Source organism: Rousettus aegyptiacus, unplaced genomic scaffold (assembly GCF_014176215.1).
Source record: "Rousettus aegyptiacus isolate mRouAeg1 unplaced genomic scaffold, mRouAeg1.p scaffold_m13_p_9, whole genome shotgun sequence".
Lineage (NCBI taxonomy): Eukaryota > Metazoa > Chordata > Mammalia > Chiroptera > Pteropodidae > Rousettus > Rousettus aegyptiacus.
Genome location: NW_023416312.1, coordinates 59,231,226 through 59,251,018, shown reverse-complemented (window position 1 = coordinate 59,251,018; position 19,793 = coordinate 59,231,226). Strand labels below are relative to the sequence as shown.

The window sequence follows — 19,793 nt, the reverse complement described above, 5'->3', positions numbered from 1 at the left end:
AAAAAACTAAAATTACAAAATTAAAGAAATATCAGTTAAATATATGAAAACTTTTAAACTTTATCTTTTTATTTTATATAACTATATTCTATTTTAACTAGATTTCATTAGTAACTGCCTGAAATAGTTTCCTTTAACATATTTTGCTTAATGGAAAGGATATTGATTTTTTTTGGCATACATTTTAAAACCAATCCATATGTGATTTGGATTTCTTTTAAAAGGCATTGTACTAAACAGGTTAACAAAAATGTGCTTAAATCCACCAGTCATCAGAAATATAAATTTAAACAATGCGATGCTAGTTTTCTATCTGATAGGTAATGTAAAAGGCAAAAAAAAATATTTGCAACACATGCTTCAGAGTTAATATTTTTAGTATATACATAAAAAAAACTTTACAAAAAGAAAAAGAAAATAACACCCCATGGGCAATACACAGAAATGGAAATGCAAAAGCCAATAAACATGGGAGGAAATGCTCAACTTCATTAATAATCGACAAACAAAATAATCTTTTTTTGCCTATAGATTAGCTAAGATGAAAAAGAGAAATAATACTGCACCTTGATAAAAGTGTGAGAAATAGGTTCTCTCATTTTCTGTTAATTTAAGTGTCAATGCATACAGCTTCTGGAGGTAATTTGAGATTATGTATCAAAATTATAAATATACTTATACTTTGATATTTTGATAAATAAAATCGATCCAGCAAATTCATTGCTAAGAAATGATCCAGTGGGCATCCCAATGTATGTAGTAGAGAAAAATGGGAAAAGTCTAAAATATTGTAGATAGTAGTTATGACGCAGGACAGATGGGGGACAAGATTGGAGAGGTCAGCTCAAGTGACTACTGTGACCCTGCCTTCTCTCTCATTACGAGTTTCCACCAGAGGGGGCAGGGAATGAGTAAAAGGCAAAGGGGTCAAAAGGAGGGGACAGAAGACCTTTTGGGGCTTACCTGTCCTGTTGAGGCCAAAAGGTTGCTACTCAGTCTTAATTTGGAGTCCAGGTGGGGTGGTTCCTCAGCAGACCTCTGCAATTCCAATGGAGGCATAAAATTTCAGAGAACTTAGAAGAAGAGAAGTGGGACAAACAGACAGGACCTATGGACTCCTGCTCAGTCAGAAGACCGGCCTCTACCAGTTCTCTATCATGGTGTGCACTGTTGTCGAAGGCCAACTGATCCGCACAGCTGGGGACAATATCCCAACCACCTTCTAAAAGAAAGGAGCTATGGCAACTTGGGTGGATAAAGTTTGTTTTTTCAGCCCTTTGTGGTTAGCCAGGAAAGATGATGCAGAACAGGGCAAATCGTCCTGAAAGGAGGTTCAAGTCTTGCACTGAGAGAAAAGTTTTGACTACATGCAGGAAAGAATTCAAGTGCATGCCAGAGCTAGAGTCAGAAGGAAAGTTTAATAAAGAAGGGATAAGATTCCATAGACTGAGACAAAGAATGAGAGAGCCAAAAGGGACAGAGAGACAAAGAGAAAAGACAATGAGAAGGACCAAGACAAAGACCTAAACTCTTCAGGGAATTCAGTTTATATATATCATTCTTAGTTTCTATGAATTACAGTTTAAAGACTTTATTACCTATTTTCCTTTGATGGTATAGGTATACGGTGTGAAAGATAAAGAGTATGTAGCTTGAAAGGCATGCTAGCCTTTGATACATAGATTCCCTGTGGTTTTAGCTGTGGTTTTAGCTACAGAGAATGAATGATTGTGTTTATTTTGTGTTGTGCATGACTTAAAGACTCTTTCCTTGTTTTCTCTTCCTGATATGAGTGAATGATTTATTAGTATTCCCAGAAGGAATCTTACTCTGTTATGCAGGTTTTCCATGGTCTAGCAGCAACATGATTCAGCTTCTGAATATACCTTGATTTAACATTTGATTCTCTTGTCCCATCCCTATATTAATTAGAAATATTATGGCATATTCAGTCAATGGAATACTGTGAAGTCATGTAAAAGGACTGTTTAAATCTATAGTCATAAACACGATAAATGTTTACAATATGATATTACATGAGTAAAAGATTACAAAACTACAAATATTACACATTAATTTTATTTCAATTAAATTTTAAATGTTATTAGTATTGCTAAATATGCACAAAAAACTTGCAAATTATACACCAAACTGTTTATCTATGGCTATAGAGAATTATGGGGATCTTTCACTTTATACTTCTGTGTTTAATTTTTTATATTAATTTAAACAACTTCTAAACAAAAATAGTAAAGCTATTGCCCATGTGAAAAAAATACATTATGTAAATGTGAAATAATGCAGTTACAAGTTTCTTTACTGCAGAAGAATTTATAATGACAAAAAGATTGAACACAGTCTAACAGAACAAGTATAGATTGGATTATTGCAAACAGTGATATACTGTTAACAATAACATTTTTAATTTAAGTACATTGTTGACATGAGATATTGTTTTTAGAAATCAAAGAAAAATACTGTATCAATATGATCCCAGTTTGATGAAAAATATGTGTGGCAGAAGAATGTATTGAGAAATAAATTCATTATTTTGATTTTTTTCACTATATTTTTTCTTCTCTTTCAACCCTCATCCCCAATTCCAAAAAGAGAATCAGGCCCATTGTATTCCCTGGGGAAGTTGGTGGTATAGGGCTGAAAACGGAAGTTTTCTGCCAACAACCTCCCTTCCTGGCTTTTGTTTTCTGGAAGCCTAAATTCCTAGGGAGGATTGTTCTAGAGTTGGGTGGGGGAGGTAATTGAGAGGGAGAAAGAAAGCAGCCAGACACAGAAAGTTTCCCAAGACTGGAAAGAGGGTTAGAATCTACAGATCCTTTATTAGGTGGAACCTCTACTCCCAAGTAGTGCCCAAAGGAGATAGATAGCAGGAGCTCAGAAAAGAACATCCTGTGATACAGTTAAGGAGGTTGGACCCCAAACATAAAAATTAGCCCCAACAAAGAGTCCTGGGACAAACCTTGGCACAGAAGCAGCATGGCTCCCTGCTCTCTAGAAACAGTCCAGGCTTGGACAGTAAACATATCAGCAGCAACCATAGTACCTAATTTTCTGGGAGCTCTTGGACTGTGATGAGACCTTGGGGAGGGTGAACTCCACTCCACCACCATCAACAACAAAATAGTCAACTGCAGTTGTATTTCTAGTAGTCAAAAGGAATGGAAGTTTGAAGTCAGATTTAGTTTGATATTTAGAAAATAACAATGTGGAATTTATTTAACACACACTTTTATGAAGTAAGATTCATATCGGCTATACATGTAAATATGAAAGAAATGATTCTGGAAGGTTAAACACAAAAATGATAATAATGACAATCTCTGGGTAATGAGATTATGGATGTCTATATGTTTTCCATGTTTTCTAGTTTTTCTGTAATAGATAATATTAAATACTGTTAAAGTTTCGTATCCAAATATGCAGAAAATCAAGTTTAGCAAAATCATGCTTATATCTTTTTTACATTTAATATTTATATTCATTCTCAAAAGTGAAACATCCCTGAGATTCATACATAACTTCATAACTTACTGTTTCCGTTTGTATTTCCCAGAAGCAGACCTGAGATAAGAATTCATGTGCAAGTAATTTATTTATTAGGGAAAAACTCCCAGCAGAAAGCAGTGAGGGAGCGGGTGACACAGGGCAAGGAAGAGAAAGAAGCCAAGCAAGGGTACGATTTCAAAGTGGAAGGAAGCCTCAACTGGATCCTGAAGGGGGCTCTACAGTGTAAATTGTGCCCCAATTTGTCCTGCCTTAAGGCAAGGGAGCTATGCTTTGCTATCTCCAAACCAGTCAGTTACTGCCTTTAAGGCATGGGAAACATAAACTCCCAGGATTTCCAGATTTCTGTACAGCCAAATGAAGCAACTACACTTAGCCCAAAGGCAGAAGAGTCACAGGTGTCAATCTTTAGAAGCGGAGTACACAGAAGTTAAGAGACAAATGCACAGAAACAATAAAAGGGATAAAAGGAGATCCAAGTGTAGCAATGACAATTTCCCTTACACTATTTCTGGTTTTGCCCTGTTGCTTTTACCAGAAATCTTTCCTCACCCAGATATCAGCATGGCTCAATCCTTCTCCAAATATTTGCCTAAATGTAACTTTCTCAATGAGTTCTATTCATTTCTTTCTCTTTTTTTTGGCAGGGGGTAATTTATTAAGAGTATATTATCATTATCAGTGTAATTTTCTATTAAATTTATTGAGGGTAACATTGGTTAATAAAATCATATAAGTTTCAAGTGTACAATTCAATAATACGTCATATGTATATTGCATTGTGTGTTCACTACCCAAAGTTAAGTTTTCTTCCATCAACATATATTTGACCCCCTTTACCTTTATCTCTCTCCCTTCCTCCTTTTTCATCTGGTAACCACTAAACTGTTGCCTGTGTCTATGAGTTTTGATTTATTTGTCTTGTTTATTTGTTGCTTTCAGTTTTATATCCCACATGAGTGAAATCACATGGTTCTCAACTCTTTCTGTCTGACTTATTTCACTTAGCATGGTAATCTCAAGATTAATCCATGTTGTCTCAAATGACAATATTTCATCTTTTCTTATTGCTGAGTAATATTTCATTATTAGCAATATACATACATACATATATATGTATCTATATATATCCAATCATCTATCAAAGAATACTTTGGTTGTTTCACGACTTGGCCACCATGAATAATGCTGCAAAGAACATCAAGGTGCATATATCTTTACAGATAAATGTTTTCAAATTTAGGAGATAGATTATCAGAAGAGGGATTGCTGGGTCATATGGTAATTCTATTCTTAATTTTTGAGGAACCTCCATACTAGTTTCCGTAGTGGGTGTACCAATTTACAGTCCTACCAACAGTGTATGAGGGTTCCTTTTTCCCCACAATCTCTCCAATAGTTGTTATTACTTATATTGATGGTAGCTATTCTAACAGGTGTGGTTTTGATTTGCATTTCGCTAATAGCTAGTGAAGTTGAGCATCTTTTCATATGTCTGCTGGCCATTTGCATGTCTTCTTGGGAGAAGTGTTTGTTCAGGTCCTCTGCCCATTTTTTTAATTGGATTGTTTATTTTTAATTGCTGAATTTTATGAATTCTTTATATATTTTGGATATTAGCCCATCATTGGAGGTGTTGTTTACAAATATCTTCTCCCATTCATTTGATTCATGGATTGGAAGAATCGACATACTTAAAATGACCATATTACCCAAAGCAATATACAGATTTAATACAATCCTTATTAAAATCCCAACAGAATTTTTTAGAGACAAGGAAGAACCCAGTAATGGCACTTCTGGGTATTTATATGAAGAAACTTCAAATATCACTTTGAAAGGACATGTGCATCCATATGTTCTTTGCAACATTATTTACACTAGTCAAGATATAGAAGCAACCTGGGTGTTCATCAATAGATGAATGGAAAAAGAAGAAATAACAATAAGTTGAACATCTAAAACTCAACAAAAAAAAAACCCAAACTGCACACCAGCATGTCTGAACATGGGATCTGTGTATAAGAGCTACCACAGGTCAGAACCCTGGGTGTCGGGCAGTGGACTGGGAGAAATAAAAAAGCTGTCTCTCACAGCCACCAGAGCTACCTGTAGGGGGAGAGGGAAGGGAAAAACACAGCAAATTCCCTGAACAGCCCTGCTTAGGAGTGCTGTGAGTTCCACACAGCCAGTGGAAGGGCCCAGTCATCAGGGCAGAGAAACAACAGTTGATTTTTACTGGCCATCGTTGCAAAACCGTGGCTGAGCCACAGCCCCCAACTCCCAAAGCAGAGAGCCCCTCCCCACATATACTCCAAGACCTGACACAGCAGAGCCATAGGGGAATCTGAGCAAACACTGCCAACACTGAAGCAGCCTCTTGCAGCTAGCAGAGCTCCCTGCTGGAGGAGGGGGAAGGGAGAATAAAATACATAGGAATAAATTTAATGAAACATGTGAAGGATCTATGTAATGAAAACTACAAGACCCTATGAAAAGTAATCGAGTCTATGGCCATGCTACCCTGCACAAGTCTGATTCCCCTGATTTTGGAAGCTAAGCCGGGTTGGGCCTGGTTAGTACTTGGCTGGGAGACCACCTAGAAAAACCAGGTGCTGTAGGCATAAAAAACAAAAAAAAAATAAGGGATTGTAAGCTGACAAGGTCCTTGCAATCTGTGAGATCAACCAAGGGTTGCCTCACCTAAAATAAAAATAAAAAATAAAAGAAATCAAAGAAGATACATAGAAATGGAAAGATATTCTGTGTTTCTGGATTGGAAGAATCAACATAGTTAAAATGATCATGTCACCTACAGATTTAATGCAAACCCCATTAAAATCTTATCGGCATATTTTAAAGCGATAGAACAAAAAATCATTATATTTGTATGGAAGCACAAAATACCTCGAATTTCCAAAGCCATCCTGAGAAAAAAGAACAAGGCTGGAGGCATCATTCTGCCCAACTTCGAACTATACTACAAAGTGACAGTAATCAAAATGGCATGGTATTGGCAGAAAATCAGACACATGGACCAGTGGAACAGAATCAAGAGTCCAGAAGGAAACCCATATTTATATAGGCAAATAATTTTTGACAAAAAAAAGAAGCCAAAAACATACAGTGGAGAAAGGAAAGCCTCCTCAATAAATGGTGCTGGGAAAACTGGAAAGCCACCTGAAAAAGAATGAAACTAGACTGTTGCCTATTACCACACACCAAAATTAACTCAAAATGAATTAAGGACCTGAATATGAGACTTGAAACAATAAAATGCATAGAAAAAAACATAGGAACTGAACTCAAGAACTTTGGACTTAAAGAGGATTTTATGAATTTTACCTCAAAGACAAGGGAATAGCTAAAATAAATGATTGGGACTACGTCAAAGCAAAAAACTTCTGTTCAGCAAAAGAAATCAACAAGGTGAAAAGCAACCATCCGAATGGGAAAATATATTTGCAAGCAATACCTCCAATAATATCCAAAATATACAAATAATTCATACAACTCAATAACAACAGCAACAACAACAACAACAACAACAAAACCCCAAATGATCCGATCAAAAAAATGGATAAACGACCTGAAGAAATACTTCTCCCTAGAGGATATACAAAAGGCCAACAAATATTTGCAAAGATGCTCAACATTGCTAGCTATTAGGGAAAGGCAAATCAAAATCACAATGAGATACCATCTCACACCTGTTAGAATAGCTATAATCAACAGGACAAGTATTAACAAATGCTGGAGAAGATGTGGAGACAAAGAAACCCTCATACACTGCTGGTGGGACTTCCAATTGTTACAGCCTCTATGGAAAATAGTATTGAGGTTCCTCAGAAAACTAAGAATTGATCTACCATATGATCCAGAAATCCCTCTACTGGATATTTACCCCAAAGACTTGAAAACCATATCCGAAAAGATATTTGCACATGGATGTTCATAGTCACATTATTCACTGTGGCCAGGACATGGAAGCAACCAGAGTGTCCAATGATAGATGATTGGTTAAAGAAGCGATGGTACATATATACAATGGAATATTACTCAGCCATAAGAAGAGTGGAAATACTGTCATTTGTGACAATGTGGATGGACCTTGAGATAATCATGCTAAGCAAAATAAGCCAGACAGAAAAAGTTGAAAATCACATGATATCACTTATATGTGGGATACAAACCTAAAAGCAACAAACAAACAGGACAAACACACAGAGACTCATGGACATGGACTATAGACTAATGGTTACCAGTGGGTAGGGGGTGGTGGAGGAGGGAGGAAGTGCCAGGGTAAAGGGGGTGAAATATAGGGGGCTAGGGGGAGGGTGAAGTGGGTAAAGGGGATCAAACATATGGTAGCTGAAGGAAAATGGACTTTTGTTAGTAAACACACAATAGAATATACAGATGTTAAATTATAATGGGCACCTGAAAATTATATAATTGTATTAACTAATGTTACCTCAATAAACTTAGAAAGAAGAAAAAAAAAGAAAAAATATTCATAATGCATGTATTTGACAAAAAATTATATTCAGAATGTATGAAGAATTCTCACAAATCAATAACAAAAAGATAAACAACTCAATTTTTTAAAGATGGGTAAAATATTTGAACAGATGACTCATGAATAATATACATGAATGGCAAACGAATACGTGAAAAAGTGCTCAATATCATTAATCATCAGGCAAATACATAGTAAAATCACAATGTAGTACCATTTAAAATTTATTCAAATGACTGAAATTAAAAGCCCCAAATGGCCATGAAGATGTGGAGCAACTGGGTTTCTCTTACATTCCTTGTTGTAAAAATGGTACACTAAAAAACTACATGCCGATTTCTTATAAAATTAAATATAGAAATATAAAAATATTTTAAAAAGATAAAAAGAAGTGATATATAAATACAATGGAGTATTTTACTCAGCCATAAAAATAATAAATAAATAAATAAATAGATAGATAAATAAATAATGATTGCATTCTTTACATCTGCAACAACATGGAAAGACCTAGAGGATATTGTATTGAATGGAATAAGTCAGATATTTCACTTATATGTGTGATCTAAAGAACAAAATAAGCAATCAAAACAGAAAGAAACTCATAGATATAGAGAACATTTGAAGATTACCAGATAGGAGAGTTTGGGGAGGTAGTAAAAAAATGGGAAAGTGATTAAGAAGTGCAAATCGGTTGTTACAAAATATTCATGTGGATGTAAAATATAGCATAAGGAATATAGTCTGTAATATTGTAATAACCGTGTACAGTGTCAGAATGGTACTAGATGTAACAGGGTGATCTCTTTGTACTTTTTTTTTATAAATGTCTAATCACTACATTATACTCTTGAAACTAATATAATACCATATGCCAACCGTAATTGATAAACAAAAAATATTATTAGGGAAAAAATGTAATAATTAGAGGATTTGAACTATTTATACTTTCCCAATGGGAAAATCTATAAATGCTATTTATTCATATTTTGATTGAATAAAACTTATCTTTTCACAAATATGGTATTATCATTTTAACCTATATAAATGGTGCTTTCATATGGTTCAATCTAATAATTTTGAAATGTCAATGTAATTAGATATTTACCACTTGAATTAGAATTTAGAGAAATTAAAATTTCAATTAAGATAAAATGGTCTTGAAATTTAAGTAACTACTATTGGCACTAGTGGTGGCTAGATTTGTTTGGAGGGTGAATAAATAAAAATTATTTCATTTGAGAAAAAAATTGCTCGTTATAACTGGAGGCCAACAGGATAGATCTTCTATTTGATTATGTCTGATAACCATTTGCTTGAGTACACCTAGTCTCTGTTAATTTGATTTTCAAAATAAACTCATTATTAAGAACTTTTTACTCTGCTGGGGATCTTATTATCCTATAATATTAGAATAATTATTTATTACAGGCATGAAAACAAAATGAAAATTTTTAGTTTCAAGTTTTTTTATATCAGATCCATAGAGTTAATGAAATAGTTTTATTATTAATTTAATTAATAATGTATGGTTGTGATATTAATCATGTGCTGCCAAATTAATTATGTATGCAGTCCAGCATGCAAGATTTGATATGGTGTGCTTTGGGCTATGACAACTTTAGAATTTACAAAAGGTGGATTGGGACATTTTACTCAGAGAAACGTCAATGTCTTTTAGATGTTAGTATTTGAGAACACTCCAAATTGCTGTATCTTAGAATATTCAAGTCTTCTGATTCATACTCTAAGTTAGTGGTTTCCAAAAGTTTTTTTTTAATTATGGCTCTCTATTGGCAAAAAAATAACATGCACATCAATATATGTATATTTATTGACTCATAAGTAATAAACATAATATTGTCATGATATGTTATATACATTATTAAAAAGAAAACTAATCACTTGAAAGGGCAAGGTCAAAAGTAAAAGCATCTTATACAGCTATTAGGGTATACACACCTCTCTTGGAAGACAGTGGTTCTAAATAAGAGGAGTACATAGAGTTACCCTTGCTTGGGAGCAAGAGACAGGCAATAGTACATGTGGAAAGGGCAAAATAAAAATTAATGTCAAATCTTGAAAACAAGAAAAATAAAAAGTAAAGATTTGAAGTAAGCTATCACTAAAGAAATAATATACTTAAATCAAAAATAAGGGAGGCTTTATATTAATGAGAACATTGCTTTACTAGCTTGTGAAACCAAAATATTCTGTTTAGAGCAATCCAAAAGAAATGATATAATCTCAGAAAAAGAATGAATTAACTGGGACTTGGCCAGAAAAAGGATTTATAAGAGGAATAATTTAACTGGCAACTAGGGTAAGATAGTGTCAAACTTTCTTTATAAATGTTAAAAACTAAGAGTAAAAATGAAATATAAAGATTAATTGTGCAATGGCACTCCCAACACAAAGAAAATCAGATTTATAAACAATGCTACCTACTTAGCAGGGTATTTAAGACAGGAAAGAATCCTGTTTGAGTATCTGTAGGAAAGCAAAAAGGAAAGGGATTCAGACATAAAAATAAAACAAAAACTTACTCATAGATGTGATGGCCAAAGACTCTTTAAGGGTAAAAATTTCAGAAAGAACAACTATAGGATCTTGAATAAAAGTCACATCAGTTGGTGAAAGTGGCATCCAGATTGACAACGTTAATACAATGCAGGCATGAATTATTTGATCGCAAAATAGCTTTGGGTATCAATAATGATCAGTAATAAGAAAGCACACTGGATAATTAAAATAATGCTTGGACTGAAAAAAAATAGCTAAAATCTGCTTTTGGCATTAAATTGTGAAATCATTCTGTCACCCAGTTTGATTAGATAGATAATACTCCTACAGCCAGTTTTTTTTTAAGAATTGAATAGAGTGGTATTATTTTGATAGATAGGCACTTCAATGAGGTAAAATGCACAAATAAAGGGCTTGGGAACAAGGTTTTCCTCTGAAAGTGAAACAAGAGGGCTTGGTTGTTAGGACCTATCCACAGTGCTGTGGGAAGCAGCTATTGAGGCATTTTAAGCCAATGTGAAGGAACTCAGATTTGAAGATCTCTTTGACTACAGAGACCCCTTGGAGGAGGAGAAGGAGAGAGAGGCTACAGTTGGAAGAGGAAGTGGAAAAGCTCAGGTTGATGGAAGTTGAGTTTTAGGAATCTGTAAGTTGTCCAAATGGAGCTCTTCAGTGACCAGCTGATCATATGGACCTGGAGTTAGGTACCAGGTCTGCACTGGAAGATAAAGATGTGGGTATCTTCAGTCTACAGACCCGAGGGTGGATCAGCTGGCTAGAAGGAGCCAGACCATGAAAATGGAGAAGGAAAATGGGAAAAGGGAGAAAACCAGAGGCTCAGGAAGCAGAGGTCAAATCTACATCACATGGTATGGAAAAGAAAGAGGACCTGAGTAACATCCCAAAGCGGTATCATTTCTTTCCTTACTACTTTGGTTTCCTATTTACTGTGTATCTGTGTTTCTCGAGGTAGGGTGGGCTGGGGTGGGGGTGTCATCCTTTAACTTTACTTGTATTCTGTGGCCCTTTGGGGGCTCCTGATGTTCTTCCTTTTTTGAGGAAGACAGTTTTCTTTTCTTTTTTCTTCTTCCAGATTGTCGGTGCAGTTCTGTTTGGCAGAGCCTGCTGGCAGGTACTTCCTACACATGCGCATTAAGATGCAGCATCAACTAGTGAGGAAAAGCATGGGTCTGAGGAACAGTTCAGATTCTATCTCCACTAATTTCTAGCTGTGTGCATATTAGCAAAATTGCTTAACCTTTCAGTCTCTATTTCCTCGTCTCTAAACTGATATCTAAACCCAACGAGATTTTATAAAAATTGAAATAGATAATACCTAGAAAACTTTCATCACTTTGTACTTTCTAGATGATGAGGAAGCCACAAAGCTAGTTTGTGCCTGATGGGGGCAGTACTGGGTGATAGCACAAGGTAAGGGTTCCCATTCCCAAGATACCACTTGATCAAATATGACACGGGAAGGTCTCACCTTGGTTTGGAGTCCCAGAATCCTTATTGATGATATTTTGATTGTATTGTCAACCAGTAAACCAATTCTAGACTCATCCTTTAAAATAAAACTAAACAGGTGAAACATTTTTCTGGACTTCATATGGTGGAGTGGTTCTAGATCCAGGTAACAGAAAGTCATTTCTCTACTTAGAATTGTCGTGGTTCATATGACTCACAAGTACACCCTTTCCTTTTATCAAGGGTTTACCAGTACTGCAAAAAAAAAAAGACAGTACAAAAAAATGTCAGTGAGTGGAGGCAAGTCATAATTTCTATAGTCTTGGTAACCCTTGATAAAAGGAAAGGATATATCAAAAACAGCAAAATTTACACTAAATGATGAAATAAAAGAGGAATTCCAACTTTCTTTAAGAACAAGATAAGGAGGCGCTAAAGCACCACCATTACTTAACATAGTTCTAGAGGTTCCAGTCAATGTAGCACATACAAAAAAGGAAAGAAAAAAATATATAAATATTGGAAAGGAAGAAATGAAAAATAAATCATAATTTGCAGATGGTTATATATACATACCTCAAAAATCAAAGGTATCACCTGAAAATTATTGGAATCAATAAGACAGATTACAAAAATTGACAGGTACACAATAAATATATAATAGTAGAACATTTTCCTTAAACAAAAAATTATCAGAAATTGTAATTGGAGAAAGGAATAACATTTCAGCAATGAAGACTACTAAATACCTAGGAGAAATCTAACAATAGGAATTACTTAACTGAAGAAACTTATGAAATTTGATTAATGAACACAAAAATAAATCTGAGCAAAGTGAAGATATTCCTTATTCCTGAAAGGGAAATTTCAATGTTACGATGTCAATATTCCTCAAATTGATTTGCAGATTTTCTGCAATTACAATACAAATTTGAAATACTTATTACTTTACTGTTACTCAATTTGGAACCTGGTTAATAAGCACAAATGCACTTACTAATTAATATGTGCATATAAAGAAAAGTGGAAATTATTAGTAGTGGCTGAGAGTGGGGAAGATATTAAAGAACTCTTTCCCTGTATACTTTATGTATTTCCTTATTGTTTTGACTATTTTAACCACTAATATATATTACTATTATTATCAAAGAAAACGCCAAGAGATTCCGAATCTGAACTATTATATATAACATAGACTCTCTAGGCTATTGTATTGGTTCTCATTGTATAAGGGAGGGGGTCACAGACCCCTTGAGAAACTGATAAGTTCAATTACCTCTATTTCCAGAAATAAAATGCTCTTAACTACACACACACACACACACACACACACACACAACTTGAGTAGAATGTGGCCAAGAACGCCTACTCTAGTTTTATCAGTATGTTCGGTTGGGAGAGTGCCTTGGACTGGGGCATACTTTGACTGAGGGGGCACCAAAGTGGACGTGGGCTGCAGCCCACAACCCTGCAGGAAAGCCAAGTGTTCCCTAGGTGTCCCGAAGTAAGGAAGTCAGAGGTGAGAAGAGGCTGCACCTCTCAGGCCAGGTAGTAGCAGCAGACAGTGTTACGAGCGATGTTATCTGAGGCACAGTGCATGAGGGCAGAGCAGGCAGAGCTGGGTGCTTCCCCCAGCAATCATTTCTGCAGGCTTCATGGAAACCCACAGCTGCAATCCTTCCTACGCATACTTGAGTTACCTCTGTGGGAATTCCGGGAAGAGAGGGAGGAAAGAAGCAAAAGACATTTACTTAGATTGGTCACCTGAATAAAGGTGGCATTTACTACCTTGGTCACTTGTCCATGTATACCTTTGCAGTGAGCAACAGTCAGGTGCCTGACTGTAGGGGATGAGAGGCTCTGGCATATGGGAGGGGTAAAGGGGCAGCACCTTCCCCACACCCTTGACAGACAGGGGGATTTGACCATCTCTGCATCCTTCACATCTGTCATTTCCCTAGGCTGACAGCTCTTCCTTTTGCCCAGAGCTGAATCACAAAACTGGAACTTAATCCAGGGGCAAGTGTTCAAAACTGTCATGGTTACAGCCATCAAATTACAGGAGGTTCACACAGCAGTTAACAATGGTTTAGGAACATTAAAATAAATGTGTTTCTCTAACAGAACAAGACAGGATCATTTATTTGTCTAACTTAGAAGCTGTCCCAAAAGAAGAAAAAATAGGATATTATTTGGCCAAAATAAATAAAATGGGGCAACTGAACATATCTCCATGGACCAATTTCCAGATCATATGGAAACATGCTTATCTTGTTGGGGAAAAAAAATCCATTTTTAGATGTTCAAAAACTTCAGCATGTCTTGAAAACTACTTCCTACATGGCCAATAGGATTCATTTCTATGTGGTAAAAGTTAAACAAAATTAATGGTGCCTTCCAATATTAGTGGAAAATCTTTTTTATAAAACACACCTGCTCTTTTTTATTGCTACTTCCCACACTAAACTCATTTTGTTGCATTTTCTAACTATAACAATAAAGGGTGGTGATAGCTTTAAATATAAAACAGAGGAGTGTTACAGAAGTACAGACCCCACACCCACCTCTTGTCTCCTTTCTGACACTCTGCCCCTTACCAGTACGGGAGCAGGGGCCCAACTGAAAGGGAAATGATGGGCACTAGTGCATCAGGGATTGGAAGTGGAGCAAGAGGAGAGTGTCCAGTTGCCCAGGAGAGGATGAGACAATTCCCCAACAACAATAAAAAAAATCAAAATAAAAGGTAAAAATTGTCAATAACCCAAGAAGATGTATCCCCCTTCACCATAACCAGAGAAAAGCAAATTCTGACACATGGATATGGAGCTACTTTTGGCCTCCAGGACTACAAAGACAAAAATGAGTGACAGGACCTGATGTAGCAGGGTGAAGAGAGAGTGGGGATAAAGGACAGGGCTCATGCCCTTGGTGGGAGTGGAAATTGAGGACCGAAGCTTACTGGCGATGGGCCCTCACGTGACCAAGAGCTGACGTGGGCAAAGGTACTTAAAGCCTTGACCGCCATCCTCCGTCCTCCTCTGGGTACCAACTCTATTGCGCTACACACAGCCGTGCGTTTAACCCAGGCGAGGAGAAGGCAGAGGAGAAAATTCCCCCAGATCCGGGCAGGTGGGTGTGAGGGTGGGCATGGCCTGGCACCCTTGAAAAAGGTAGCCCCGTTATGCGGAAGTCTGAGGCCGGTGAGGCCGCGGGCCCCACCGCCTTGCCCGCTCCTAGCTCGCTTTCCAGACTCCCGCGTTCAGTCGCAGCTAATTTTGGTGGGCGATGGGAGAGGGGAAGAGGGGACCTAAATATTCTGATATACTTGCAGAGAATCGCTTACTTCCTCTTTCACCCAGTATTTTTCTGGTTTTGTTTTTGACACTCCGGCCCCGCACTCCACATCTCGTCCTGTTTTTAGAGGAGGAGGGAAGAGAAATAAACGTGGCAGCGAATATAAGGACACTGGGGAGGTTGGGAAAGGGTGACCGTAGCAGCACGCAATTTGAAAACAATCCGGGCGGTTTACTTCCACCTTCACTTTGCATATACCTCCCCGGGACCACCATTCCTGCACACTCCCCTCCCCCCTGGCCGGCCTCCTGCCCTTTGAGGGTGCTGGGAAATGGGTGCGCCAACCTCTGTAGAGGAGATGGCGGGTTTTGCGCTGGCTGGGCTTCACAGGAGGGAGGATCCTGAAAGAATGTTGTTAAACCACCATGCTAACTTCCAGGCTGATTTCCAGACACCTTCGGCCCATACAGCCCTTCACCCCCATTTTTTCAGTCCTGGAAAAAGAGTTTGGGTACGCTGGCAGTAGAAATGGCGTTAACAGGCGATTTGGGCGGGGGCGGGGGAGGGAGAGGGAGGAGGCGGCGCCCAGAACAGAGAAACAGTGGAAAATCACGACCCTCAAACCGAAACGGCAGACATTGGGGCTCCTGTTCAGTACGCTAATACTAGGCCTGGGGGCTAGGGACTGAAAGACGAGTGCTCATAAAAAGGTCCACTAAATTATTTGACAGTAATACCTCGTCCCACGTCCCATCCTGCTTCCACTGCACCCTTCCTCCGCCCCCTCCCGCTTCGGTGCAGGAGAAGGGGTGTGGCTGTGAGTCCCGGAGAAATGGCGGACTGGGGTGGGGGGGGGGTGCAGCCGGAGGGAAGGAGGGGTAGAATGCCTATGGAGTCTGCGCAGAAGTGGGGCAAATTGAGGTGGGAAGGGAGGTGGAATTGAAAGGTGTAATCATTTGTCATTCTGGTATGTGACTGCTAAAAGGCAGTTATTGGGACGCTTGTCCTGGGTTTGTTCCATCCACCAGGTTCCAACGTCTGCTGTCTATATTTCCGCCCTTCAGTCTGTGCTTAGGATGAAGACCAAACTGAACTAAAGGAGGGAAAAACAGCCTTGAAACCTTGGAGGTCAGTGTTTGGGAGGGGGCCTGTCTGGGAACCCCTGTTGTGGGTGTGGCAAAAACCAGAGCAGAGTCTGGGACTGTAGGCTACTCTTTCCCCATCTCCCTCTTTACAAGACACGCTTGCCCTGGACACGTGCCTTTTGGTGCAGGGAAAGGGGTGTGGCTCCACCTTCTTAATTAATGGTTACAGTAGGATAGGATACAGATGGAAAGAAAAGGACTGTGAGGGAGAAATTTGACCTACTGGGGTTCAAATCAAGAAAGGAAGTAGAATCCATCTACCAAAGGACCCAAAATGCCTTTTCTGGGATCTCTCTGCAGGTCTGTCTGTCTTATTGGCCCTGAATAGCTAAAAGCCTGGTGGAAAAGGGCAAACTGAGCCTACTCCCAGCAGGTTGGTATGTGCATGAGCACCATCTGGAGACCCTTGGGGTTGAGGTGGGAGGATCAGAACAAAATCCAGGCTCTCTGCCATCTTTACTACTCTCCACCAGCTTTCCTGACATCAGTGCTGCCTCTCATCCCCCATTTAGGTGCTAGCAAATTGGTGTATGTTGAAATTGGGCAGGGCAGGCTAGAGGTGAAGGCATGGAAAACACTGGACAACCAGGGTCCTGATTCAGCAACACAGACCTCCACTCCTGTGTCTGGGTACTAACCAACTCATCAAGATTATCTCCCTAAACTTGCTTCTAAGTAGGCCTGGTTAGACACAAATGATGGAGCTCTAAGCCTCATTTCTATCCTTTACTCCAGGTCCTGCTTGGCTTGCAGCCTCTGCAGAACTTGTGAGCCTGAGCTGAACTCCCTTGCCCTGACGTGCATGCATCCCACTTGAGCAAGCCAGCTCCACACCTGGATCAGAGAATTATTCCAGCTGTACCATGAGCCGAGTTCGGGATGCTGGCTGTGTAGCTGCTGGGATAGTGATTGGGGCAAGTGCCTGGTACTGTGTCTACAAATACACCAAGAGAACAAACCAGACAAAGAAGAGATTGGCCAAGTCCAAGACCAGGGCTTTGACTGGGACTGTAACCAGGGCTAAAGCTGGACTAAGGGCTGGATTCACAATCAACCTTGGGCCAGGATTTGGTCCCCCAACCCTAGTCTGCAGTAGGGCAGAGGACAAGGCCCGGGATGAAGCCTCTGCCCTGGATGGGGCTGGAGCTGAGGCAGAGGTCGCACCTGTATCCAGTGCTGAGGCTCAGAGTGGGGCAGGAAGACAGGCCCAGGAGGCAGAAGGGGCCAGGGTTGGGCCTAAGGCCGAATCAGTAGTTGAGGCAGAAGTGACTTCTACAATGGCGCCACCTCCCGGGGAGGCAGAGGCCCTCATGGCTGCAGAGGCTCCGAAATTGGCAGAAGCCCCTGGCACAGCAGAAGCTCCTGGGGTGCCAGCAGTGCCCCCTGGGATGCCAGTACCTACCGAGGCAGCAGCACCTACCGAGATGGCAGAGACTCCCATACCGGCAATACCTACGGGGGCGCCTTTTGGAGCAGCAATGCCTTCTGGGGCAGTAGCACCTACTGGGGCTGCAGAAGTTCCTGGGACCTCAGGGTCCCCTAAAACAGCAGCAGCAGCCAAGAAAGCAACCCTGGGAGCTCATACTGGGGCTATACCCAAGGCTGGGTCAGTAACTGGAGCTGTACCTAAAGGTGGAACCAAGGGTGGAACCAGGTCCCGGACTGGAGGCAAGGGCAAGGGCAAGAAAAACAACAAGGTTGATGTAGATGAATTGGGGCTAGGCTTCCGTCCTGGGGATGGTGCTGCAGCAGCTGCTGCCGCCTCAGCTAATGGGGGACAGGTTTTCCTGGCAGAGGTCCCTGATTCTGAAGAAGGGGAGTCTGGGTGGACTGACACAGAGTCAGAGTCAGACTCTGAGCCTGAGACCCAGCAAAGAGGAAGAGGGAGGAGACCTGTTCCCATGCAGAAACGCCCCTTTCCTTATGAAATTGATGAGATTCTGGGTGTCCGAGATCTAAGGAAAGTCCTTGCTTTGCTTCAGAAATCAGATGATCCTTTCATCCAACAGGTAGCTTTGCTCACTCTGAGCAACAATGCCAATTATTCATGCAACCAAGACACAATTCGCAAATTGGGAGGCCTCCCAATTATTGCAAACATGATCAACAAAACCGATCCCCACATTAAGGAAAAAGCCTTAATGGCCATGAATAACCTGAGTGAGAACTACGAAAATCAGGGCCGGCTTCAGGTATATATGAATAAAGTGATGGATGATATTATGGCCTCGAACCTAAACTCAGCAGTACAGGTAGTTGGACTAAAATTTTTAACAAACATGACTATTACTAATGACTACCAGCACCTGCTTGTCAATTCTATTGCGAACTTTTTCCGTTTGTTATCTCAAGGAGGTGGAAAAATCAAAGTTGAGATTTTGAAAATACTTTCGAATTTTGCTGAAAATCCAGATATGTTAAAAAAGTTGCTCAGTACCCAAGTGCCATCATCATTTAGTTCCCTCTATAATTCTTATGTGGAATCAGAAATTCTTATTAATGCACTTACTCTATTTGAGATCATCTATGACAATCTCAGAGCAGAAGTATTCAATTACAGAGAATTCAATAAAGGTTCCCTTTTTTACCTATGTACTACATCAGGAGTGTGTGTTAAGAAAATTCGAGCTTTAGCAGATCACCATGACCTCTTGGTGAAAGTGAAAGTTATAAAGCTAGTGGACAAATTCTGATTGGTTGTGTGCTCTCAAACAACTTGAAGTAATTTCTTGGTTTTGCAGTCTGGGAGCAATGAAAATTGAAAGTTACTGCTTTTCCACTTGCTCATATTGTAAAGGGATCCTTTGAGCTGCCAGTTTTGAATAATGTATTATCCAGAGCGATGTTATCTGTGACAGTCCCCAGCTTTAAGCTGAACCATTTTATGAATACCAAAATAAATAGTCCTCATACTGAAAACATTTGTGACTTTACTCATGCTGCTTGAATGGAAATATTTTTACTGGTTCCTCTATGTAAATTGACAGTGAACCTATCCATCATGAATAGCCTACACTTCTGTCATTTGTTTTGACTTGAATTTATCCACCAAAGATTTCATTTGTGTATCATCAATAAAGTTGTATGTTTTGACTGACCAAAAAAAAAAACTGTTCTCATGCTTGAATTTAAAATCTAGCCAGAGAGATAAGGTACATAAACACAACAGTACCTGGGCTTAGGCCCATTGTCAAATACATTCTACCTGGTTAAATGAAGTGGAAGTTGCTAGAAAGCTTCAAAGAGGAAGGGCACACTTAAGCTGGGACCTGGGGGACAGCATGAGAAAGCAGAATGGCATTCCAAGAGTGGGAAATGGC

At 39.1% G+C, this 19,793-nt stretch overlaps 1 protein-coding gene across 4 annotated transcripts; it reads left to right on the top strand.

Annotated features, from left to right (window-relative positions):
- The first annotated feature begins 15,038 nt into the window (after positions 1-15,038).
- On the top strand, positions 15,039-19,583 carry ARMCX2 (armadillo repeat containing X-linked 2). Of its 4 annotated transcripts, none has more exons than XM_016132199.2 (4): positions 15,039-15,163; positions 16,393-16,456; positions 16,774-16,846; positions 17,209-19,583. In XM_016132199.2, exon 4 carries the CDS (start codon positions 17,337-17,339, stop codon positions 19,164-19,166), a length of 1,830 nt encoding a protein of 609 aa, XP_015987685.2. In that variant the 5' UTR covers positions 15,039-15,163; positions 16,393-16,456; positions 16,774-16,846; positions 17,209-17,336; the 3' UTR covers positions 19,167-19,583. The 4 variants fall into 4 exon arrangements, with proteins under 4 accessions (XP_015987685.2, XP_015987688.2, XP_015987684.2 ...); XM_016132198.2 differs by having other exon boundaries at positions 15,052-15,163; positions 16,357-16,456; XM_016132202.2 differs by lacking the exon at positions 16,774-16,846.
- The last annotated feature ends 210 nt before the right edge of the window (positions 19,584-19,793 follow it).

Coding starts and splice junctions, on each gene's coding strand:
- ARMCX2 (XM_016132202.2), top strand. CDS start 17,337: ATGAGCCGAGTTCGGGATGCTGGCTGTGTAGCTGCTGGGATAGTGATT.